The 26,102-nt window shown below is 37.7% G+C and overlaps 4 protein-coding genes across 9 annotated transcripts in view; 2 read left to right on the top strand and 2 right to left on the bottom strand.

Moving 5' to 3' along the window:
• Window positions 1-45: 45 nt before the first annotated feature.
• Window positions 46-1,863, bottom strand: LOC106659356 (probable DNA primase large subunit). 2 transcript variants are annotated; one of them, XM_014381877.2, is made up of 4 exons: window positions 1,378-1,863; window positions 1,025-1,293; window positions 386-948; window positions 46-310 (listed from the first exon to the last, which is right to left on the bottom strand). In XM_014381877.2, the coding sequence occupies exons 1-4, from the start codon at window positions 1,557-1,559 to the stop codon at window positions 53-55; spliced, it is 1,272 nt and encodes a 423-aa protein (XP_014237363.1). In that variant the 5' UTR covers window positions 1,560-1,863; the 3' UTR covers window positions 46-52. The 2 variants fall into 2 exon arrangements, with proteins under 2 accessions (XP_014237363.1, XP_014237364.1); XM_014381878.2 differs by having other exon boundaries at window positions 141-310; window positions 390-948.
• A 106-nt stretch (window positions 1,864-1,969) lies between these two features.
• LOC106659346 (H(+)/Cl(-) exchange transporter 5) lies at window positions 1,970-12,363 on the top strand. 5 transcript variants are annotated; one of them, XM_014381863.2, is made up of 11 exons: window positions 1,970-2,137; window positions 2,817-2,923; window positions 3,282-3,477; window positions 3,549-3,901; window positions 3,983-4,144; window positions 4,227-4,514; window positions 4,594-4,776; window positions 4,855-5,069; window positions 5,144-5,662; window positions 10,954-11,331; window positions 11,436-12,363. In XM_014381863.2, the coding sequence occupies exons 2-11, from the start codon at window positions 2,831-2,833 to the stop codon at window positions 11,524-11,526; spliced, it is 2,478 nt and encodes an 825-aa protein (XP_014237349.1). In that variant the 5' UTR covers window positions 1,970-2,137; window positions 2,817-2,830; the 3' UTR covers window positions 11,527-12,363. The 5 variants fall into 5 exon arrangements, 3 of the variants coding, with proteins under 3 accessions (XP_014237349.1, XP_014237350.1, XP_014237351.1); XM_014381864.2 differs by having other exon boundaries at window positions 2,761-2,923; XM_014381865.2 differs by lacking the exon at window positions 2,817-2,923 and having other exon boundaries at window positions 1,971-2,137.
• On the bottom strand, window positions 5,725-6,640 carry LOC106659347 (mitotic spindle assembly checkpoint protein MAD2B-like). Its single transcript, XM_014381866.2, has 3 exons — window positions 6,548-6,640; window positions 6,144-6,441; window positions 5,725-6,074 (listed from the first exon to the last, which is right to left on the bottom strand). Exons 1-3 carry the CDS (start codon window positions 6,582-6,584, stop codon window positions 5,795-5,797), a joined length of 615 nt encoding a protein of 204 aa, XP_014237352.1. The 5' UTR covers window positions 6,585-6,640; the 3' UTR covers window positions 5,725-5,794.
• A 7,005-nt stretch (window positions 12,364-19,368) lies between the features above and the next one.
• LOC106658182 (dendritic arbor reduction protein 1-like) overlaps window positions 19,369-26,102 on the top strand; it is a 71,938-nt gene continuing 65,204 nt past the window's right edge. Inside the window, exons 1-2 of the mRNA XM_023459884.1 lie at window positions 19,369-19,581; window positions 19,687-19,737. Of these exons, the coding sequence (XP_023315652.1) occupies window positions 19,369-19,581; window positions 19,687-19,737 (264 nt within the window). The remainder of the gene's footprint in view (window positions 19,582-19,686; window positions 19,738-26,102) is intronic.

Raw genomic sequence — 26,102 nt, 5'->3', positions numbered from 1 at the left:
TAAGAAGACTAAATGAATTGATAAATTTGTTAACTAATTAAATTTAAAAAATCTAAATAAATTCATTGGCTTCTGTCATTTTTTGGTAATACTGTACTGGTCTTGTAATGTTTATATTTTTGGTTTCTGTAGTACTTTGAATTTTAAAATAATTTAAGCAAGCTATTTTGGGTTCTTCATTTGAATTGGTCACTAAAAATTCATTCACTTTGTTTTTGGTCATAGATTGACTCAATAAAGATTGAAGTGATTCCATGTCAAAGTTACTGAAAGGACATCCACCTTCATAAGCAGCTCCAGGAAACTGTTCCTAAAAATAATATTTATCATATGATAAACATGAGTGAATAGCAATCTAAAGATTTCTAGTTTAAAAGAAACTTACATACATATCTTTACAACTTGGAGTTTTATAATCTTTTCTGCCACCTTCCAAGCCATACATGTGCCTTATACTGTAGATAAACTTTTTGGCATCAGTTTGCCAATCATGATTACAAAGAGCCTTGCAGTTATGTGGTTTGGAATACTCATTTCTCCAGTATAGTAAAGATTCCTCTAAACTCATTCCGCACTCTTTTAGAAATAAAGTATAATAAAATCTAGCGTAATGACTTAAACGATGCTTCAGTCTGAGTTGAAAGTGCATATGTTGCATACAAAGTGGAAAATTTGATACTTCATTGTCTATATTTAATGTGGTTATCTTTCCAACCTTGTAAACTTGGGAATTTAAGCCTTGCTGCAATTTTTTACTTATATATTGGAAACGAGGATCAGTGAAAAGTTGTCTAGCAATTTGTTTTTGATATTTACTTTCAAAGATTATAAAAGTTTTGAATAACGATTGAAACAATTCCTTCCACTGAGAACAGTATATTGTAGCTAAGCCTTTGTTCAGTATAACAGACCTTGCTTCTATCATTTCTGGTATCAATTCAAAATTAACTGAAATGTTGAAATCGATTAGTAAATAAGGGAATGAAAAACAATAATAGATTTAGATTATTGAATTTTTTCAAACCTCTATGATGATATTTTTGACATATTTCATCATGATGACCAGAAGTGATATGTTTAAACATTTTAGTTGTTATATAAAAGGAGCAAATACTGTACAAAATATTATCCACAGGATTAATGCTTCCAATTCTTCTTTTTAAATGCCTCAACATAGTTCTAAACAATCTAAATACTTGACGTGGCTGTACTACAGACAATCTATTTCTTAATAATAAAACTTCTTTATTCATCCAGTAAGTAAATAATTCAGATGATCTTAAAGTTAATAACCTGTTAATAATGGAACATATTAATAATAATGTAACATATTTTTATAAATAAGAATAGTTAAAATAAAGCTGATAAATATGTTACCTTAGAGTAAAATGTCCAACACAATCATGTGGAGAACCTTCTAATAAATATTCAAATTTATCATTGAAAGTTATAGAAGATTTTTTTTCCTGAATTAAATTCAAATATTTCCAACGAGTAAATACAACATCTTCTAAAGTTGGTAAAGTCATTAAACCTTTCGGTGGTTGAATGTAAAACATTTTTCTACTAATAAAATTTAATGCAGTTGAGAAATTATACACTTTTATATTGTCAACGACAACATAAATCTATCAAATTTTTGACCAAAATCGGGTTGTTCATAGTTGGAAGAAACTGTAATTGTTTTGCTCATGATGATCACTCACAACAATATAAGACCATTTCTAAATGCATAATTCTAATATGCATGAATTCAGTACCGACAACTCAATCAAAATACAGTCAGTAACGGGCAAATCGAAAATGCAATTGCAGTGGCCAGTACATTTAATCGCTACATTGCAAGGGTGACTTGAGCAATATCAATGAAACCTGATGACAGTGTGTTGGGTGTAAACTTCGCGGAGGTGGGGAGTTTGCACAGCACACACGCATAAGATATATTTGCGAATGTGAATGTGGCAGACGTCGAGTCGTCGTCGACAGACGATTAATAAAATCAGTGAAAAAATTCATTTCCTAAAGCAGGAAACGACGATATTGCTATCCAATGTCGTCAATGTTATAGCTGTTAAAAGAAATAAATAGTGGTGCTCGTAATCTGGATTGCAATACCAATGTGGAGCTAAAGGATATGGTAAGCGTTCGAAATAAAAAAAAGCACTGTTAGTATGCACCATGTAGGCTACAATAAAAACAATATACGCAACAGTGTAAATATCACAATTTCGTATTTGATGTACATAACAACCCTACATTCATAATCTCTTCAACATCGACGGCATCAAGTTTTTCACTCCTGAGTCACGATTTCTGATTCAATAGCTTCACTGACAGATTGTATTTATAAGTATAATTAGTTCTGTGTTTTTCCCTGAAAACTTCCATTTATGTATCTGAACTGTATTTTTTTGATAGGTACCTATCACTGAATTGCAGAATTGTTCTTTATTTTTTCTGATATTATAGTGTTATAAGTTACATGTTTGAAGTAGATCAGTCTATTATAATTCATTGTATAAAAAAATAATATAGTTGTACAGCAGTTAGTTCAGAATAAAAATAAAAAATACTTGTTTTATAAATCAAAGATGCTCAAATGCAAATTAAGACAATTTTTACATAAAAACGTTTATTAAAAAGTTCAGAAAAATCTTGAATTAGTATATATCACATTTAAAATAGCTTAATAAAGAATTCAATAAGATTATTAACTGTCAATAATGTTCTTATTAATTAAAATAATTACTTCACTCATAGACATTAGGAAGTTAATGTGAATAATATAGGCATGTTATGTTTATAAACAAAAACAGCTGAGCACAATGCCATGGAGAAATTTCCGCTGAAGGGCACCTCATCAGTTTTATTCAGCAAAGCAAATGCCAGTACGCTTATGAATTATAATTCAGTTGATGCCAAGGTAGGCATCTTATTAAACGCTTTTTATTTCATATGAGACCAAATTTTTGAATAAATATTATTTTATCCCTCTCTTAAAATAATGATTTTTAAAGAATCATGATAAATTTACTCAATTGTTTGGTTGCATAGTGTTTTTACTTTTACATAATTATTATTATATGTTCATTTCTTTTTGAAACATTATCATTCGCTGGACAAAGATAAGTAATTTTCATAACATGTATGGTAAAAATTTATGTGCACTATGCAGTGTCGAAAAAATAATGCAACATGCCTAGATCCTATCTTAAAATTATCATAAAAGTTGAAATTATGATTTGTTTGTGGTATACATTGAATAAATTAAAATATTTCAGAGGGCCGATGGTGTAGAAAGAAACATGGATAACCCAAATTATAATCCAGGTCCAAGGAGTGGTAGAGGTGCAAGTATGAGCAGTGATGAAGAAACAATTGAAGATAAGCCACTTAGTTCTATGCGTCAACAAGAAAGTAATTCAGCTTATTATGAAAGAGAAAGAGCAATAAATATTGATGATCCTTGCCCTCAATGTTAGTATTTTATGTTTTCTTATAGTTTTTATTTTTACTATATTAAAAATTCTATTTTATATGTTGTATAGATACAGATTATGTTGATTCTGAGGATATCCCAGGAATAGGCCAGTATGATGATTTCCATACAATTGACTGGCAAAGAGATATAGCAAGAGATCGAATGCATCATAGATATATATTGAAAAAAAAATATGATTCAATGTGGGATTTAATTAAAGGAGCTCATGATGCATGGTCAGGATGGCTTTGTGTTTTGTTTGTGGGCATTTTTACCGGAGCTGTAGCTGGTGCAATTGATATTGGAGCAACATGGATGACTGATTTAAAGTTTGGAATATGTCCTGCTGCATTTTGGTTAAATAAAGAACAATGTTGTTGGAGCGAAGAAACGTCTTTTGATGGAGACAATTGTACTCAAGTAGGTTAATTTTAAAATACTAAGTAAGAAATAATCAGTTCTTACCTGGAATTTTAATCTATTGTCATATTTTTATTATAGTGGAGGACATGGCCTGAAATTTTTGGACGATCAAAGAAAGGAGTTGGGCCTTATATTTTGTCTTATTTATTTTATATTGTTTGGGCCCTTTTATTTGCTTCTTTATCAGCATCTTTAGTACGAATGTTTGCACCATATGCATGCGGTTCTGGTATACCAGAGGTAATCTTGAAATTTCAAACAAGTATTTTTATAATTTAATGAAACATAAATAGTAAAATAACAGTTCTTATTTTAATTTCAGATCAAAACTATTTTAAGTGGTTTTATCATTCGGAGCTATTTGGGGAAATGGACCTTGATTATTAAATCTGTGGGTTTAATTCTATCAGTATCTGCAGGTCTGAACTTAGGCAAGGAAGGCCCAATGGTCCATATAGCATGTTGTATAGGCAACATTTTTTCGTATTTATTTCCTAAATATGGTAGAAATGAAGCAAAGAAGAGAGAAATATTATCTGCTGCAGCAGCTGCTGGAGTTTCTGTAGCTTTTGGAGCGCCAATCGGTGGTGTTCTTTTTAGTTTGGAAGAAGTGAGGATTCGTTAACTTTACAATATTTATATCAAAACATGTAATTTTTATACAAATTTTCAAAAACGTACTCTTTTAGGTCAGTTATTACTTTCCTCTAAAAACTCTTTGGCGATCTTTCTTCTGTGCCCTTGTTGCTGCATTTGTCTTGGGATCAATAAATCCTTTTGGTAACAAACACTCTGTACTCTTTTTTGTTGAGTACAATAAACCTTGGATTTTCTTTGAACTTATTCCTTTCATATTTCTTGGAATAATTGGAGTAAGCAAGACTTTACAAATACTTTTTAAACATATTTAATTACTTAATATTTAATTTTACACAACATTTCTATTAAAGGGAGTGATTGGAACTCTGTTCATTAGAGCTAATCTCCGTTGGTGTCGTTATCGAAAGTCTTCTAAACTTGGACAATATCCTGTGACTGAAGTTCTTATCGTCACTGTACTTACAGCTGTTATTGCTTTCCCCAACCCGTACACACAAATGAGCACAAGCAAACTTATTTATTTATTGTTCAGGAAATGTGGTGTTGCTGAGACAGACATGATATGGTACATTTTGTTTAAACAGTAATTTACTTAAAGATGTTCCGTTTTTAATAATTTATTGTTTTTCTGTTTCACAGTGATTACCAGCGTAACTTTACGGATGTCAACTCTGTGTACTTGCTCATTTTAGCGTTTATTGTTAAATTTGTCATGACCATCTTTACATTTGGTATGAAAGTACCTTGCGGTCTGTTTATACCCTCGTTGTGTTTAGGAGCTATTGTTGGGCGCATTGTTGGTATTGGCATGGAACAGCTAGCGCATCATTATCCGCACATTTGGATGTTTAGTGATGAGTGTTCAACCGGAGAAGATTGTATTACACCAGGACTGTATGCTATTGTGGGAGCTGCAGCTGTACTAGGGGGTGTCACAAGAATGACAGTATCATTGGTAGTTATCATGTTCGAGTTAACTGGAGGAGTTAGGTATATTGTTCCATTGATGGCAGCTGCAATGGCCAGCAAGTGGGTTGGCGATGCACTGGGTAAACAAGGTATCTACGATGCTCACATAAATCTTAATGGATATCCATTCTTAGATAGTAAAGATGAATTTCAACATACAACATTGGCTGCTGATGTTATGCAACCCAAGTAAGTCAACTTTATGTACAAATTAATTAAGATTATATTAAGTAAAATTAGTCAGAGTTTAATTTACGAATAACTTTGCAATAATGTAATCAAGTTTATTTTTTTTCAAAATTTTCATAAGCTTTTAAATCTTCAATTAGAATAACAAGAAATACAATATACAGGCTCAAATTTATTCATAGGAAGTATCTTGCCACCTTTTTTAACCCTAGGGTTTTTGTGCATTTTCCATGGAAAATCTTGAAATTTGAAATTTTTTGCTAAAAATTCATTTTTTTTTAAATTAGTTGCAAGTGAGATAGTGAATGTTAAATTAGAAGGTAAAGGTTGGAGATAATTATCAATGGTGGCCAATGATAACAATAGTTTTTTTATTGAATCTTCAATTTTTTCAAAGTAGAAGTCTGTTTTTCTGAAACAAAATTTTCCATTAGTCAACAGTGACATTTAGTCATAGGACATTTTAAATAAGGTAGTTTACTGTAAGATCATTTGCTGCAAAATATCCATTTGTATGACAAATTTTTCTACTGGCACTTTTTTATCATTTTGAATCACGATGTTCACTTTTTTCACACTATCGATATCTTCTTTCAAAAAATCTTCGATATAAGTTAGAATACATTTAATGTATTTATTTAAACCGGGATATCGAGATGTTTTAACAGAAATACCGTAAATTTTCTTCTTCGAAAATATTTCATCTGGATATAACTTTCTGCTATACAAAATAGAGTTGAATGTCACTTCCAAGAATTCCAGCAGTATTTTCACGTGCTCTAAAAAATGAAAAACGATTGTTAAAATTTCTCAACTTTTTTTGGTATTGAAATTCAACGTATTCAAACACACATAAACTATAACTGTGATTTTAAGAAAACTCACCAGGATTTGGTGGTTCTTTTCTCTCTGAATAAAACATTCTTTTTTGTTTTTAATATTATCACAAAATTTTCAAAGTATACAATTAAAAAATTAAAAAACTACGGATAATTTTTATGGTAAAACATTGTTGTTTTGATTTAAAAGAAGGTTATGTTTACTCCAAGCGCATTAACATCTGTCACTGAGCTCAACTGTATCATATCATTTATGAGAAACTACTGCTAAACTACTGGAAAGTAGCAGACCGAAATATTATTATCCATGATTTGCAGTAAAGAAACGTCAAACGTCAAACTTTCCTTTTTAAAAATATATACATTTTTCTGAAATGCGAAGAAAAATTAAAGACTCGAATATTTACATTGAGTAGGCTTATGTTACTCATAAAGAGGATTTTGGTTCTTAAATATTGTATACAGTACAACTATCAAATAAGTAAATAAAAGCTTCGCGACAGTTTCGTCTGGTTAAATTCTTATTCTAGACTTTTGCTCAGTTACTTTAATTGCGTGTATAAACGAGGTACAAAAACACATGCTAAATCGACGACGCAGCCAACAAGTTGCAAAGAACTTGAGTGTTACACAACGTTTTTGAATTAGGTAAAATAATTTATCTAAAACTAGACGCGAATGTTTTCTTATCAAGATGGAATGTAGATTGCTTGGCTTGGACGAGCAGAAACTCGAAGCTTATTACGATGAATTAGATCAAGAATCTAGGAACGAAGAGGCTGATTTTGATGGATTATTCGTCAACTATGAATTAAACGATAGAGAAATGTACTGGCTGTTGCATACTGCTATATGCAAAATGAACTTGATAGTAATGGAAGCCATTGTGATGGCGTGTACAAGGCCACAGCTAGATCATATGTTCAATGCTGCCGATTCGACACTGATTTACACGGCACTGCAGAAGAATTTCATCGATGCCGTGAATCTGATACTCGACTTTAGCGACAATACGAATCGCGTCAATTCCGAGGGCCTGTCGCACTTTTTCATTGCCTGCCAGACCGGCCACGTTGAAAAGTTGCAAAATTACATAGGACTATGTGGAGTAGACGTAAATCAAACTTGTCCGGTCTCCCGCCTCACGCCTCTGCATACGGCCGTTCTTCATAAGCGCGCCGAGGCAGTCGAACTGCTTCTGCAGCTCGAAGCCAATCCCAACATAGTCGAGATCGGCAGCCTCGCGAATCCTCTGCACGTGATTTGTAGCAGCGATTTGGACCTGGAAGAAGACGAATGGAACGATAACAGGTCGTACGCCTCCGATCTGCGAATAATCCAACTTCTCGTCGAGGCCAACTGCGACGTCGATGCCAGGAATGCCGCTGGAAATACGCCTCTGCTATGTTTGTTCGCGAGTCAAGTGAGCGCCTATTGCTCGGACATGGAAGGCTACACCATCCGGCGATGTCGTCAGAAAGACGCTATGGAGCTTCTTCTGGATCACGGGGCCGACATCTCGATACGCAACTCTCTCGGCTTGACCATACTGCACGTGGTGATCAACTCACACGTGTTCAACAATCGCTACCACTTCGTCGACGAGAGCTTTTTCGAAGATAAGGTTGGCGTCCCGATGGCCGATTTATTGATAAGTTACGGAGCCGACGTGAACGACGACTACGACGGATCCGTCGACAGACCGCTGCAGTTGGCCGTTTCCCTCTTTAATTACAAAATGGTCAAGCTTCTTTTGAGTCACAATGCCTCTGTGCAAGACATCGTTTTTGAGGGTGGCTTATTCGAAGACGAGTACAGCGCTGTGCCTAATCTCTACGTTACTCAAAATTTTCAAGGCATCTTCAGACTCTTGAAGAGACACGGATTGCTAATGACAAGAGAACACTATCTCAGAGCGCTTTATGTTGTAGCTTGGTTCGAGTTTTGGACCGAATGGGATACGCTCAATAGTTACCTGTGTACGACCATCATGGAATTATGTAAGAAATACTAAATTATCAATTAAGTAAAGAATAGTTGCTACAAATAGATTCGAGACTTTGGCGCAGGTGCAGGGGCTTATTTCGCCTAGATGCTTATTGTCAACTTATGTTAGAGGCAAAATAAGCTGGCGAGCTAACTTCTCCTTATCCTGTCTATGGACAGGCTTGTGAGTTAACCAACTCTCATATTATAAACTAATAAGAACCATTTAAATTTTTATCTTGATATAAGTAAGACAACCCTTGCTAAAGAGGTTGAATAGATTTTTTTTACGAGAAGTGACATTTATTACTGGAACCAAATAAGTTATTTCCGTTGCACCTGAATCTGTACGAATTCCTTAATCATAAAAAAAGTAAATAAGTGATTGACAACAATATTTTTTTGGCAGGTAGCATATCCAAAATATGGTCATTATGGGAAATGTTAATCTACGATGAATTAGGACAATATCACAATGACCATACGCTTTATAACCTGTTGTCTATTTATGATTACACTACAATTGTATTATACGGCGAAATGTACATGAATGATTTTATGCGATTCGCTTGCAACTACGCAAGAGAAACGGTTAGAAGTACACTGATGGAAGTAATTGAATTTCCAGAATTGGATTTAGAAGGTCTCAGCCGTGAAATAGACCTTTCCACACAAATTATGATAAACGATGTTGTGCCGCTTTACAACGTTTGCGTGACAAACCCTTTAGCAATGTATCCATATTTAAAAAATGGAAAGTATAAAAAGATAGTTTGCGTGTCAAAGTTCCAGCAACAATTTCATATAACTGGAGGTGTCATACAAGGATATATTACAAAAAGCATAATTGCAGGATTTGTTCAGGAATTGGGAGCAGAATTATTGTTACATACATTGCCGCGTCGGTTATCAAAAAGATCTCGCCTACAAATCGCCGCATATTTAGATCTGATCGAAGTACTTTATGTAGCTCAAGCAGTTGAGTTTTCTCAAGAACCGGTAGAAGATGAAGAATTAATTTCGGACGATGAGTCGAGTTCAAGCGTGGATTCTCATTCGTTCGATAAGACAATTTCGAACGAAGAATCTCCTATAAACCTGTCAAACTCAAGCGAAACAGCATCTTCCGAAGAGACTACTTCAGTTGATCCGCCATCACCTATGGACATAACGATAGATATGGATATAGATCCGGAAGTAGATATCATTTCAATGGATAGTTACGAAGAAATGTCTGGACAGGAATAGTCTTTCTCGAATAATTCTTGAGACAAAATAACCACAACAACAATAAATAGAAAAACGCATGGGCGTTACCGTACTCAGCGTTTTGTAAATTCGACAATTTAGTCAAGTTTTACAAAAAAATTTAATCCTTTTCAAGAAAACATCATTGCATCAAAAAGTTAAATATTTTTTTTAGTACAAAAAAGGTAAAAAAGGTAAAAATAAGGCATGAGATCGTCGCCATGAACCAGAAAGGTATCTCAAACTTTGTGTTTAAAAAGTGACAAGTTCCAATCTTATAACATACACAGGACTTGGCTTATTTTTGCCTCCGAGTTTATTGAGATACCTTTCTGCTGCAGGGTGACGATATATTTAGAGTGAATCAATATACGGAGAAAACTGTTTACTAAGAATTGCTGTGTTTTCCGCTAACTGGGATATGCTAAATAGGAGTATTCTTGTAGTATGGGGTAAACTTATTAGGTCCTATAGTAATCATTCCCTTAGTATAATTATAGTAATAATTTCCCTTATGCTACATTGTGAATTTTCCCCACACCTCAAATAAAGTGTAAATATTTGTAATAAAAAGTTTTCTCCGTGGATAATTCATTGAGCTATGGGATCTAAAAAAACAGCGAATTGAATTTTTATTTTTCTTGATTGATTTGAAAAATGTGATTAAGGATCTATTTTTCCCATCTTTTGCGTAGTAATTTTTTGAATGGTGGATTCTTAAAATTTCTAAGCTGCGTTATTGTCTAGTTGGAAACAAATTCCATTTGTCAATCGATCAATCCGTATCGAAACAATGATTTGAATTGTTAAATTTCTCAAAATAAATAAACATAAATGAAATATCAAGTTTGTACGAATTATATTTGGATTAATAACCCCCCTAAGATTTAGTTTTTTTTTAATTCTTGCTAAGAACTCATTGCGAAAAAATATTGATAAATTTTGCTTTATTGCGTAAGCTCTTGCAGTTAAGGGGTTGCCTCAAATTATAAGAGTTTGTCTGTACCTTTTCAGGTTGAAACTATATTGCTTAAATTCCAATTACACCTATAAAAAACCATTTCTTCTCTATAATACTCTTCTCATAATGTAGTAGTTTATTTGAAAAAAAATGAATGTTAATTGATATTGCAAAGTTAAAATTTTACTTGATAGTAAATGAATTTCTCCCGAAATTATTAATGATTCTTCTAGTTAACGAAATTAAACTTTTTTTAGACGGAACGAGACGCTACATGTCCTTACTCAGGATTCGATGACGGTGGAAGATGTGGAGAACCTGCTAAAAGAAACAGAACACAATGGCTTTCCGGTAATTGTGTCGCAAGAATCACAGTACTTGGTTGGTTTCGTCCTTCGACGTGATCTTAATTTAGCTCTTTCGAACGCTAAACGTTTGCTAGAGGGCAATTATCGACAGTCTTTAGTCATATTTACCAGCGGTACGAACGTGCAAAATCACCCCTATCCGCCATTGAAATTGAAGAAAATACTCGACATGGCCCCAATCACCATTACCGATCAGACTCCTATGGAGACTGTTGTTGACATGTTCAGGAAGCTCGGGCTTAGGCAGGTCCTTGTGACGCATAATGGGTATGTATTATATTTTTTCTTATACTATGTTTATTTTTTATATTTTTCAATATGATCGTTATTGAGAAAATCATTGAAACTCTTCATTACATAAATACTTTCAGTCGACTGTTGGGAGTGATCACTAAAAAAGATGTACTGAGGCACGTCAAACAACTCGACGACGAAGATCCGAATTCCGTTTTGTTTAATTAATTTATTAAAAAAAGCTGTCAGTAGTTTTTAATTAGTTTAAAAATTTGTCTTTTATTGGTAATTGAAAGAAGCTGCAGTTTCTCTATGCTTGCAGTATATTTTATCAAAATTACTAGAGGAAATAGATGAAAGCTAATGTATAACCATTTCTTCTAGTTTATGTGAAAAAATACATTGAGAGGATAGAAGTGCTGCGGTATCATTCAGTCCTCAGTGAAAAAAATTAACTCTCAATTCTATGTAAAATTACACATTTGTGGCAATAGTCATTCGACGTCGAGACTCTATTATGTTTGAGTTTTAAAATAAGTTGTAATAGGCAAAGGACATATATGCAAAAAAATGTAAATGACGATGTGGATTTGTGAAGCTGTATGTATGTTGTATGATCCTTAATATTGATATTTGTATATTTTTCCTCTGTCAATTTGTATAATGATTTGTCAGTGTGAGTAAGAAAAATTACCTATGTTCGTTTAGGTTGTCAATGATCAATAATTATGATTCTTGCTGTAATTGTATAAAGTTTTAATGAAATTTTTATCATCCAAATTTTTTAAAAGTAAGCATAACGATTTAAAGAGGCTAAATAAAAAGTAATTGCCTCAGTGAAAGTAATAAAGGTATGTAAACCAACTACAATAATGTTGAAATTTGATTACAAATAGATTGACAACTGCAGTAGTATATCATTATTTGTCTCGTCCACAGAATTTTAACATGAAATATTGTATTGTATAATTTTATTCTAAGTATTATTCACATTTATATATTTTAATGGTGATGAAGTTCAGTCTGAACCAAAAACAAAGTGATCAAAGTTTGGACTAATGAAAATTCGTGTTTTACATTCTTTAAATTCTAGCTCAAACTTCCATGTATTGATATACTAAAAAATGGCAAATAAGTTTAAACGATTTTCGTTCCTGAAAGTAAATAATGTTTGAGTAATTAAAAAAAATCGTCTACATCACATGGCTATTGGTATTGTTAATACTGCTATTTTATTATTATATCATTATGTTTATTATTTTTAGTTAAGATTATAATGCAATGTTAGTTGTAAAAAAGAATACTTGCGTGTCTGTGGTATAGTTTGTCATGCTGATTTATTTGATTGGCTTTTGTTTTGGCTTTAAAAGTGATTTATAATTCGTTTATTTACTATTGTCGTGCAAGTATTGAATTATTTTATAAATGATATAATTTTTATGTTCGCAATTGTATATACAAATATCTTTATATTAGTTATAAAAGAAATATAATCGTATAAATTTACAAAAAAAATGGTAATTACGAGTTTGTTATTTTACACCGAGTCAACAAGTGCAGTGCGGATGAGTCAACGCTTGGCATGCAGCCGGTGAAATCGCTCGTAATAGGTGCAAAAAAGAAAAGACACCCGCGCCGCGTTGATAATCAGAGAAGTATGCGGCGCTCGCGTACGCATCCATTAGCTGCCAATTAGGTGGCAGCAAAAAAGTGCCACTCTCGCTCGCTCGCGCTCGGCACGCGTCTCGCTCGCGACTGCAGAGTGCGGCACCTAAATGTCGCACTGCGCGCCAACAGTTATAACTCCACGATGCATTGTTTCCTCTCGCGCGCTCCGGACTGCGGACCACTGTCACCTCATTCACCCTTGAAGCTTACGCGTGCTGGGCCGCTTTCTCATCATCATTAGTGCTTGCTCTGGATCATTGCAGATGCCTTGCTCCGTATACATCGCTGCACTACTTAACTCTTTGCATCTCCGTCTCCCTCTCTCAATTAATCTCTCTTTTCTGTTGCATACGTAGGTATTATTATAGGTAGAGTCACCGCGCGATAATTGCTCGGGGGAATCGCGACAATGACGATGCAACGCGCGAGCTTCATTTCCATACGATCGCGACTCTGCACACATGTAAAACTGTCTTGATAATGAGACGAGTGGGAATGCCAATCGTTTGTCGATGATTTTGTTTTTCATTTCACTTGCTGATTTACATATGCTGTATTATCCATTCGCCATTGTTTATAAGACCAAGCGGGGATCTGCACCACCGCTGGAGTACCCGCAACTATATTATGAATCCGACAACTTTTGCATGCATAATTCGCTTTTGATTTTGGTATACGAATTCGACCATTTGAATAATTGCAAAGTGCGCCGAATCATTTCGAATTTCAAAAAGCATATCACATAACGCCGCAACACAAAATTATTCTCTTATACTTGAACGCGTGCACAAAATTACGACACGTGTTTGTCCTCTCAAGTACGTTACGAGCTCGCGATACGGCGTATTCGAGAAGAAAAACGCAACATTTTGTATGCCGCGTGTGAATAATTAGGCTTTATCGCTCGCGCAACTATATCTCTCTCAATTGCCAAGGTAGTTTAATTTACGATCTACTGGTCGGACAGGTCGAGAAAAATGAATTGGAAATGTGCATCGCACCCGCACGCGCGCTCAGTCATTGCGATTTCACATAAATATAAACTTAAAAGAATCGACTAACGATTTTTTTAAGCTATTTCATTTGCCTCCGCTATTATTTTCTACATCTCGACACCTTTGTTGCGGCTATACGCGCAACGTAATTGAATCGGAGAGTTTTAGACGTGAAATAAGCCGTTTACGTGTGACAGAATTTGAATAATTATTAATACTAATTGTAACGCTTGAATATATTGATGTATGCAATTCGCATTACACTAATAAATACATTTTACGCTTGTTTTAAATACTATGTCGAGAAATATAAATAATCCTTGTTTATATGTGGCCGAGAACGTGGGATAGAATTTGAACTTTTTTTCGAGATGCAAGTGTAATTATTCCCGATTGATCGTATTAATGCAACTTTAATGAATCATGCACTCACCTCAGCTTTTACGAATGGAAATTAAAAGGAAAACTTGCAAACTGACGCTAATCGCGGAATCTCAATTATGTTCAAGAAACCAATAGATATCAACAAGCAACTTTGAGGAAATCACTTTTTTGGTGGAAAAAAATAAATACGCATTTGACAATAAATCAATTATAAATATTTATCGCTTCTCTTATTTTAATTTAAATTAAAAAAGACTAAACTTTAGAGGTAAACATTTTAGAATTATTTTGTTGCAAAGTACGGTAGAATCGATCTAGCTATGCGAACAAAAAATATGTATGCGGTACTAATTATCAGTTTTTAAATAGAATTAATTTTTCGTTATCAATATTTGTCTTACGTGTACATATACATACAGAGCCATCCATTAAATTTTTTGAAAGAGAAATAGAAAAATCGCGTGCACGAGTGAGATAAGCAATTTTTCAATGGACGCGACGAAAGAAGCCGTAACAAGTGATTCAAAGCATCCGAGTTATCAAAGATTATTCTTTAAAAAAAAACTCGCCAATGATGGTAGGAATTCTTTAAAAAAACACGTCTAGAGTGTTGATCGTGAGGTGTAAAAACACTCGACGATCAGAGAAAAATGGATTACCGGTAACAAAAACATGTGTATAAGCGAATTTCTCAATGTGCCTTACGTAGCTCGACCGAGTACAAAAAGAGTTCGAATAGACGCGATGATTGGCCGGCTATTATATTATCGTTTACAAATGCCATATTTTTGATGTGCTGTTTTGAAATCGAGCTCAAACAGTAGCTTTCGAATTTCAACTATAGGCAAAATCTGTCGATTAGCGATCGAATCCATCCAGACGACGATCGTGGTCGCCGTTGCGAATTTATTCCGGCCCGAAGAAGTATGCGATGTACTTGCTTGGGATTATTGAAGATAAGAATATATATTTGCCAAACGACGACGATAAGTTCATATCAGTTTTTAAATACGTCAAATAAAACGCAGATATAGACCAAATCGCCTCGTCGCTACGTTTTTATCGTTTTCGGTATGTTACTATTGCAGTTGTCGCAGGACCATTTAATAAACCAAAATCGTACCTTACATATACCTATCAATGTTCATACCTGCACACACACTAAAAATGACTTATGGATAGATCCAGTTAAAGTAGACAACTGGATTAGGAAAAGATATTTTGCTGCCGCAGCAAAATTATTGAGCTGTATTTCTCTAAATATTTTTTTTCTGTACACTTTGGCTATAGCTTTCGTTTGTGGCATCTCTGTACAGATCAGATCAATTTTATTTTCTCTCGTGGTCGCAGACCATCGAGTTGAATCATGCGGTGATCAGAGTTTCCTCCTTAATATTACTCGAGGGAAGAAAATGATACCAAAGAATGATATTTCTGAGTTCTGAATTCTGCTCGTTGTTTTCAAGTTTTCTGTCATTTGTGGATAGGTCATTCATCTTAAAGTATCGAAGAGTGATATTTCATTTGCAAATATGTTTCTAAAACACAGCTCAACCACCCAGCAAAAAATGTATTTGAATGTATCAAAATTCTGCAGGAGGTAAAAGTTCCGGAGCACATACTTGTGATTTTTCAAAAGCGATGATTCGAACTGTAATTATTTTTAAATAGAGTAAACAATTTCTACTGTGATGTATCGAACAGATATCATCCATCAACAGTCATGCTTTTGAATCGGCTATCAAATATTATTGATCCGTTGTCGTTCAAGGTTCGGTCGAAGTTCAATGTTTCACAAGTTTCTGGAATGAAAAGAAATTCGATCTTTATCGATTGATGATCGCCTTAAATTTGCAACACTAAGAAAAAATATTTGACCGTTTATTAACTTGATATACACACGATTATTTAAAGAGTTTTTCCTGCCACAATACAAATTATACTTGAGCACCGTAACTCTACTGCATATAATCTGGATTTTGACGCAATTATTAAGCGTTGTTAAGCTATCCAGGCAAATACACAGAAAACACAATTGTTCATTGTCACAGCACGGAGAATACATGATTTTTCAGCATTTTATTGAATGCATCTTTTTCCCATTATGTTATTCCCATTTTGTTATGTACTATGTGATTCATGTAACTTCTCGCTATGCTATTGTTGAACGAGTTGTTTTAAAATTCAAATTCTTATTACATAGTGTATGAACTGATAATGAGCCAAATTTTATACCTTCATTTTTCGTGAAACTTTAAATAGCTGTGTCTCCGGTTCTATAAGACTTGGAATGTTTTTAAAATCATCAAATTAAAAAACAACTTTTCTTGTTTTACTTGACTTTTCCTTGAAACGTTTTTTGATCATAAAATGTTTAGGCTTAACCAGATTACAGGTAATTTAGTGCTTTTTAAAGCTATATAATTGATTATGGGGGTTACCGCGGGCTTAATATGCGTCAGAAAAATGATGAAAATCGAATTTTGTTAATGTTGTTTATGCATTAAAATATTTTTTTGGATTCTGAAAAACTTCTTTGGTCTATTCAGTCTTTAAATCGAGGAGCGCGCTCGCGCTCGCTCTGGCAAGTATGGCAGAGAGAGCTGCGGCGTACACGCTCCTCATATACATCGCACTGGCGTTTTTCGCTGCCCGCGAAAACTCTCTTTCACTCTCATTTGAATTTGATAACAGATATCTTAATTCTGTAAAGTCCTATGGAATCCTGGATAAAAATGCAAGCCAACGATGTATATAACATACCGAAAAAAGTTTATTTTCAACAAAATACGAGCGATTGAAAGAAAAATCCACTTCGCAAAAAACGTTCTTACCAAAAAGTGGTCAGACCAAAATGAGTTTCAGACCATTTGCTCTTATCTGTTCACGTTAGTATATACAGCAACTTTTAATGCTATATAAATGACCAAAAAATGCTTCAATCGAATACGCGATCAAAAAATTACGTTTTTTACGCTGAACTATCGATTTTCTTTAGATGGCTCGGGGTAAAATTTTTTTTTTTAATTCTTAATCATTCTGGGCTCCGTATGATACACTATCGATCTAAGATATCTTTTTCACTAAAAAATCAAATTGGATAAATGGTCATCCTATTGTCAACTTACAATAAAAGGACAAAAAAAAAAATTTGTTGAATATCCAAAATGGTCGTATACTAGTTGAAAGCGGTCAGTAACTGGGAAAGGAACCCTACGTATATGTCATGAGGATTTGTGGCGTACGGTGTAGTCTCGCCAAATAAATTGATTCTTTTTTTTTATTATATTCGGGTCTTTATCGTACGGAGCGGCAAATATTTTTTTCAAACGTACTGAAAGCAGATATCTCTCTGCTTTGACGATGTTCGCAAGAGCGGTGTACGGGATGCTATAAGAAAAGAGAGGAAGAGAGAAAGAGAGAGAGTGTGTGTGTGTACGCGCAGCATCTCGCAAGCGAGCAAACAGCACTCTCGCATACACTCGGACGTATAGTTAGGCTTATATGAGCAAGCGCACATTCGAGGAGATTGAGCTTCATGAATGGAATCGACTCGCGCCTGCAGCGGGAGAGAATCGAGTCCTGGAAGCGGAAACACTCGCGCCCACGCACCACATCTCATCATCATCTCTTTCTCTCTCACGTGCAAGCGAGCTGCATCCACCATATGCGCTTTGCCTCTCTCTCTCTCGCGCGCTTGGACAGCGTACACGCGCACGCAGAGAGAAACCGAGTAAGAGCAGAGAGAGAGAGAAAAACAAGAAGAATAAGCGAGTCGTCGTCGTCGTCGTCTCGGTTGTAGCTGTGCAGCAGCATCGCATAAGCTCACTCATACACAGGGGACTTTGGAGAGCGAGAGAGTTTGCGGAGACTCGACTCTTGGCATCGCATTGCGGATCGCGTGCAAAAGCGAGCGAGGCGAGTCGCGATCGAGAAGGTGGGAGGTACTGTGGCACACGCCGGGGCGTGATCCTTATTCGTGGCGGCGCGCGCGCCTGCTCGCCTCGCGGGTAGGAGAACGAGAGGCTAGACAGCGATAGGCCAGTCAGCGCGGAACCGTTGCCTTGACGACTCCGCGACCTATACCCACGTACGCGTCAAAATATACATATAGCGACTGCGACTGCGTTCGCTGCTACTATAGCACTACGAGGAGGAGGACGACGACGACGACGCCGACGACGACTCGACGTTAAGCGCCGTACGCGGACAGCCGATCGAATCCAGCGATCGTTGTTCCGTAGCGCCGAGACCGACGACTCCCTCATGATTCTCAGTTTCGAGTCGTGCAAACAGAGAGAAATACCCACGCGCGCACACTTATCAGTGCTACGTGCTCGCTTATCGTCGTCTACCCACTCGATACGTAGCAGTCGTCGTAGCAGCAGTGTAATAATAGTAGTTTCTCCTACGTGTTTCTCGTTAAATCGGTAAGGACGTCAAAGTATCGCTTGACTTATCCTGCAACGACGAAAGATCGGAGCCCTCCGTGTGCCGAGCATGTGACTCGGTCGATCATGCTGTTCGAGTGCTCAAAAACAAACAGTGAAATCGGCCATAAATCTCTGACGGACTCGCGAGATCGGCAGATCGTAAGCAACGGCCAGAGCAGTAGCAGCCGCTCGAGCAGCAGCAGCAGCAGACGACGAGTAGTAGCGGCAGTAATCCGACAACGAGGGGCAATCCGATGCTGCGGCTCGAGCGTCGTCCGGCGTCTGGGTCGCCAGAGCAATCGTTGCAACCGATCGATCGTCTAAGTGTTCCCTCCGAGCTTATCCTGGACTATTGTAGCTTCTACGCCGAAGACGAGGCTTACTTTTCTTCGGCTGCGGCTGCTCCCTTGTGCGGCAGCGGCGGCAACGCCACGGCAAACGGCCCGTCCGCTTGGGTCCGAATGGATACTTTGCCGAGCAATCGCTGTCTCGGCTCCGTTGCGGCTAGTGGTGCGATCCCCGCCGCTGGCAACCCCGATGCTATGCTCTCCCAACCCCAACAGCAGCAGCAGCAGCAGCAGCATCAACAAATGCAGCAACAGCAGCAGTTTGGCAACCAACAGCAAGCCCCGTATCAGCAACACAGTTATACCGATCAAATAGTGCCGGAACACGTGAGCGTGACGACGAACAGTGCCGGTCTAGCAGTGCTACAAGATACTTCGTCGACGGTGGCTGCTCTTCAGCAGCAACAGCAGCACCAAGACATGCTTGTGATATCTGGTGCTCATAATCCCAGTAATGTTAGTAATAGTGGCAGCAGTCCGCATAGCAGTAACAGTAGTGTCGTCATCGAGCCGATGCATTGGCAACACGAGCCGCCCCAGCAGCAGCAGCAGCAGCAACAGCAACAGCAACAGCAGCAGCCGGCTTACGTCGACTATGTCCCCTGGCTACAGGTGAGTTTTTTATGCCCATTTTTGCGATTCGATGTTTTACACGCAGCCGCGATTGACACACGCTTCGATTGAATCTTCGTCTCGTTCGTTGGCTTTTTTTCGAACGTTGCGTTAAAAACGCGCGTCTCGAAGCTTTTTCACAACTGCGGTAAACATTCGAAACTAATAGAAATCAAAGCCAACGACGCGTGTTTGCTCACTTATTAGCTCGGCTGCATTGGAGCTGCGTTTAACACCTCTCTAGCCGTCGTCCAGTCGTTTCACTTATTTTCCATTAGGTACTTACTTGTCATCGAATTTACACCGCGGACAGATTTTTGTTGCAAAAAAATGACTTTTCATTTGCAAAGGTATACGTTGTTGCGCGCGAGTGAAATTTTTATTACGATACACGGCAATGTTTGACAGTACGGACTGACGAAGAGGCATTGCAAGTGCGGATAAATATTTTCAATTCGATTTTAAATAATTTTGACGCGTTTCTGATATTTTAAAAAATGACTTATCAATAAAGTTGAAAAGTGTAAACATTTCATAAATCGAAGTATAATTCAACTTAATGATGCGAATGCATCAAAAACCATGAAGCTAACAATATACATCAGGTGATATAACAATATCAATGCAGAATACACATAAATCTCTTTGTGAACGCTACAAGAGTCAGGCGTCATTTTCCTTATTCAACGTCTTATCAAACATTGTTCCCATCCAATTGTTCTGTACTTACAAGCGTGTATGATGAAATGACTGATTTCTTGTTTTTACATTTATGCATCGTATATCGATTGTTATATCACCATGATATACTGGCTCGTTGGCGCTCGTTGAAGTTCACACATCATTAGGTAGATTAATTTTTTCGTATAATAATTTGTCTGGACTTTATATAGCTTTGATTAGTTAACGATTAATCAAGAGCTCGCCAACAGCTGTCGAAATGACATTCGTACAAACAGTTGAAAATCACATATCCTTTGTCCTTGAGAAATTTAAAATTGGCAGATTGCAAACTTCAACCCTGGCAAATTTGAAGCGCTGTCCAAAAATTGCCGCACATATTATCTTTGTAACTCGCGTCTCACTTAATCAAATGGCAATTAGTCAACGCGACCGAATAAACGGCGCGAAGCGCAAACACGTATACACGAGCGCATGTGGACAAAAAATAAATATACATATAAATATAATATATCTGTGCGTATGGGTTTACATTATATGCACACATATATAGGATCTGCTAAAGTGGTGGAAAATAATAGCTTTGCGTAGGCGCAACATTAACACAGGCTCACACACGCTTTCGCGTCTCTCTCTCTCTCTCTCACTCGCGTGTATATAGTTCTTTGTTCTTGTAGGCATCGTCGTGTCTCTCGAGCTATTGCTGTATGTATAAAGATATGCACACGCATATGCACATATAAACAGGCACACATCAAGGATACCGAGACTCGATGGATTATTACGAGGCACACACACACACACACACACTCACACACATGCTGGTACTATAGTGGCGCGTTGCGTATACTCGAGCGAGGCGAGAAAATCGATTTTTCTCCGCGACCGAGAGCCAGCGAGTGCAGCGTTACACGCTTTAATTAAAGGGATTATCAAATTAATAGGATGCGCGCGCATTTACCTTGTTTTCTCACACTTGCTTTACAAGGACGTCGCGCGCATGACCCACTGGTAGTTGCTGCTCTGCATTGCATCGTCGTCGTAAATAGAGAGTACGACCGTTCCACTGCTATACATAATTTAGATCTATCGGCTCACAACTGCTTCTACTCTCGAGGATTATTACACGCGCTTGTGTGCGACTGCAAAAAAATATGCCATCTCTCTTTCTCTCTCTTTCAGGCAATACGTCTTTTTCGCGCTTTTATCCTGGCGACTACGCACTGGTAATGTATAAAAAATATGCAAATGCGCCGAAGAAATTGTGCTGATCCTGCTAATGTGTCGCGCTCAGACTCGAGTTCGATCGCACCGCATCTTCCTCTATATCTATACGCGTAGACACACACACACACACACACACAGACCCATGATGATCGCGGCACGCAGCAGGTAGGTAGGATAGGCATATGAAGATGTATCGGCACGTGTAATCGGCTTGTTTTTAATCAGGCTTCAACGCGCAGATCGCGCGCACACAAATATATATAAACTCTCGAGACGTTTGGCTTGTAATACCTTTTTATCGCAAGCAATTCATTAGATACATTTTCAATTTCACTCGGGAATTTATTATCTTTTTCTCGTATAATACGGCCTGCGCATTCGCAAACGCATGTTTGTACCCGCGCGCCAAAGTGAAATATCTTTTATTATTCGCTTTTACCGCTGCACGGCAATCGCATATCAACGCGCCGCAGCTCAAGAACGACTAAGAGCGAGAGAGAGAGAGAGAGAAGAGAACAAACTTTGCGAATTGCTTTTGAGTCTATGCGCTCGAGCTCGATTCTTCGCATATATTCGCTCATATGGGCATAGCGCACACATGTAAATGTATAAAATGCGCTTAATCCTCGCATTCAAAATCAAGCGCGAGAGGAACATTATAACGTTATATTCCGCCGGTATATGCGTTATAATGCACGGCGATGGCTCCTCGCGCGGCTCGTCGGGCGTGTTTAGCATATTTCTTCGGTACTATATAGCGAATAGACGCGCGAGACGAGAATAGAGAGAGATAGAAAAATAAACGAAGACCATCGGATCGTTTATTTTTACTCGACCGATGTTTTTTTCCTCTCTTTCTCCGTCTTTTTCTCTCCCTCTCTCCATCTTTTATACTTTGTTAAAGATTAGTTCTATAATCCTACCAATGTGTGTAAGTGTATTCTCTCAAAAAATTCTAGTGGCTTCGCCGTTTAGCAAAATTATACGACGATATACCTTGAACGGTGAATCTACCGAGCGGCGAGTACACTTTGAGTTTCAATACATGTGCATTCTATATACATGGTCGATTTTCAGTGACGACCCGTCGACGAAGAAAAGTTAAATTTCCTGATTGTGTGGAGGAGCTCTTGACTCGCTGGTATTAGCGATTTCGATATTATTACGTATGAATGCACGAAGCAGATATTGAAATAGAGAAATTTCTGGTTTACGCGCGAAACCGACTCTGGTCGCAAAATGACAATAGAGTCCTTATCGATATACGCGGTCGCGGCTCGATGAGACGAGCGAGGCAAGAAAAAATGAAACATTGTTTATACATTGAATAAAAGTGGCGAGTGCGCGAAACAATGCTCGCCTTGGTTCGTTCAAATAGATCTCGGAGTTTTCAAAAGAAGAATGAGAAAAAGTGGAGAGAGAAATATAACGAAGAAGGTCGAATTCGCGCGACAGCCGGGTCACAATAAGCGTCTTTGGCTCTTCGATATTCCCTCTCTCTTTCTCTTCTGAATAAAGTCGTAAAAATTGGCGGCTTTATGCGTTACACACTTTTCATCCTGCGCGTATAGCGTCTGGGGTTCTTCGCGCCTCATGGGCATATAAACGATCGCGTCTCACAATGAAGCAATTACAGCGTAAGCAATATACTCTTTGCCGATTGTTTTTTCAGCTAAGCGGGCTCGCGAGCTCGAGACAGAGATAGCTAAATGCCGTTTAACTAGCCGTTGCACGCGTACAACGCTAATCGTCGAGCTCGTCCTTTTTTCAACTTTTTACTCCGCGCCGACGAAGAAAAGGTAAATGGAAAGGGAGAAAAGGGAAAAAATCAGGGACGCCTACGTTGTTATATCGGCCAGGTATTGCGATATTCACGTAGCTTGGGCGGGTGCGCAAGAAAAAGCCGGTACACATTAGGCCGATTGTGCATCAAAAGCGCGTGAAATTCATTTCCTCGCCGTACGCATGCGGCATTAAATTTTACAGCGTAAATTCGCGTATAATGTACATAAGGTAAGCAGTCGCGAGTTGGCGCACGCAATAAAGTGCACGATTAATCGACCATTAGCTGCCGCCGTCGCATCGCTGCCGAGAGAGAGCCAACGGAAGCACACGATTATCGGTATCCGGGAATGTCCGATGCGAGGGTGAAGCTAGGCGACGAGAAGGACGACGATGACGACGAGGAGCACACACACACAATGCGACCGAGCGAGTAGTATGTGCGCCTAGTATCGTTACGCCCGACCGATCGTTCGCGATTCGTCATGGCTATGTGGCCCATACGTATACACGCACGTATAAGCTCTGACATTACGGAGCTCGCTGTGATACGCATCGCACTTGTAACGCGACTCGCTGAATAACTACCGAGGGGCTGCTAATTATGTATATAAGCCTAGCCTATTATACTCGAGGGTGGGTGGGATCGACGATGTATGCGAGACGATCGGAAAGCGTGTGTATTAATCGATGTTTGCTTTCGCAGCGCTGCCCCAGCTAGTCTCGATAAAACCGACGCGATTTATCGCTAAAAGCCTTTCTTTCCCTCCCCCTTCCCACGCGCTGCTTCAAATCCAATTAATACGCTACGCGATCTTTTGACCCCGCTGCGGACTTTTCAAAGACGAAATGCCACTTAGCTTTAATATCGCGGGACACGAGTTCTTATTTTTCGATATTTTTCGATTTATCGATACGTTCGATCGACTTATTCATATTCAATTTCTTCGTGTTAAATGCAATTCTATAATGCTCGAGCTGGTATAGTATTGCCCAATTGTGAAAGGCATATACAAAGCGGCAAACAATAAACTGATGAGCCGCGTCGATGTGCTTGGGCCGCGAGTCGACTAGTCTATACGAGCACTGCTGCAGCGTACAAGTGAGTTGAACGAACGATAAGACGATACGCGATAGTTGTGCCTCTTGCTTCGTGTATAGCATTGGTCCACGCGATTCGCGCCCCACATACATAATACATCTCGAGAGAAATTGCAGCAACGAGGCCTATCTCTTCTCTCTCTCTCTGTATGCGCCATGCAAAATCTCGAGCTCGGGCGGTACAGCTATTGTTGCGTAAAAGCCAATCGTGTAACAAGTGTCTTTCTTTTTCGAGAGCTCGTGAGCTCTGTCTAGCTATACGTAGCATAAGTTTGCGGCTCCAAAGATTGCCAATCGTAAATAGCATATATAGCAGTACAGTATAGAAAGAGAGAGAGTATAACACGAAAAGAAGTGAGAGTCGCAGCGCCCGATATGCAAGCCCATGGAAATTAATTAGAGACAGACTTTGATATTGGATCGCGCGCGTCGAGCGCCTGTTCGGCCTTTTATCATCGACGCCAGAGAGAATATTTTTGCGTTTCGGCAGCGCGCATATAAGCTCGTGTACCATGTGTTATATGCAGCGCGAGACGCAGCGAAAGATAATTTTCTAACGATGTATGTGTAACTCACGCGCTAGCTTCGATTTATGGCTTTTCTTTTGATCGGCTGCACATAAGCCCGTACCCAATGTTACAAGCTTAGCATGTACGGGGGGTAGCGATGTTTTAGAAGCCTGTCATGAACACGACTGCAAGTATGTATGCATGTTTGCTTCCTACTAAAGTGCTCTATCTGCATAAATAATGTCAAAAAGTAATTGAAAATTAAGCATTTCCAAGCGAGCAATCGCGATAATCATTATCCACCAAAATAATCATTTTTGGTTGTGTACACTGTCGTCCAATTTGGCAAATAGATTAGCGATGCCTCTATCATTTATTATAATAATTCAATCTAATGAGTGATTCTTGCGATATAATGTTTCGAGTATTGAACCAGAAAAAAATAAAAGACGCTCACCTCTTATTGCAGATTCTAAATGCACTCGCGAGAGTAGTCTTGATAAAAGTTATATTTTCAAAGGATGAAAAAGTTTTCGATCCATATGCAAGTCCGTATTACGTATGCATATAGATTAGTTGTAGATAAAAATAGATAGGTATGACTGGTTTGTTGGCCAAGTCACTGCAGCCGGTGTATGCCTTATACTCGCGCAATATACCTGCGATAAAAATAAACAAAAAGTATAAATGTTTATATTAGATGCTGTTCAATTTAAGAAAACTATTCGGTACACGTTCAAACTATTTAATAAAAATAATCCATCAAAGGGCCAAGTTCCCTTTCTCTCATACGAAATGAAATCGTTTGAATGAAGAAAGTGCGTAATTATCGCATATCCAGATGCCAACAGCATCGAACCAAAACATTACATAATAATCGATCACGCTATTGTAACTTGCGGTTTCTTTTAATTATTCTTTTATTTATATGTGTAAAATATTCTCACAAAAATACGCACCTCGAACTCGGCGATGATTAATTGCAGTTTGAGATGTATACCAAGACAAGTAGCCGATAAGTGTATTATGCAGTTATGCGCCGAGCATTTATAAATGGTGCTGATG

Source organism: Trichogramma pretiosum, unplaced genomic scaffold (assembly GCF_000599845.2).
Source record: "Trichogramma pretiosum strain Unisexual culture from Peru unplaced genomic scaffold, Tpre_2.0 scaffold16, whole genome shotgun sequence".
NCBI lineage: Eukaryota > Metazoa > Arthropoda > Insecta > Hymenoptera > Trichogrammatidae > Trichogramma > Trichogramma pretiosum.
This window is presented reverse-complemented; position numbering and strand designations above follow the sequence as displayed.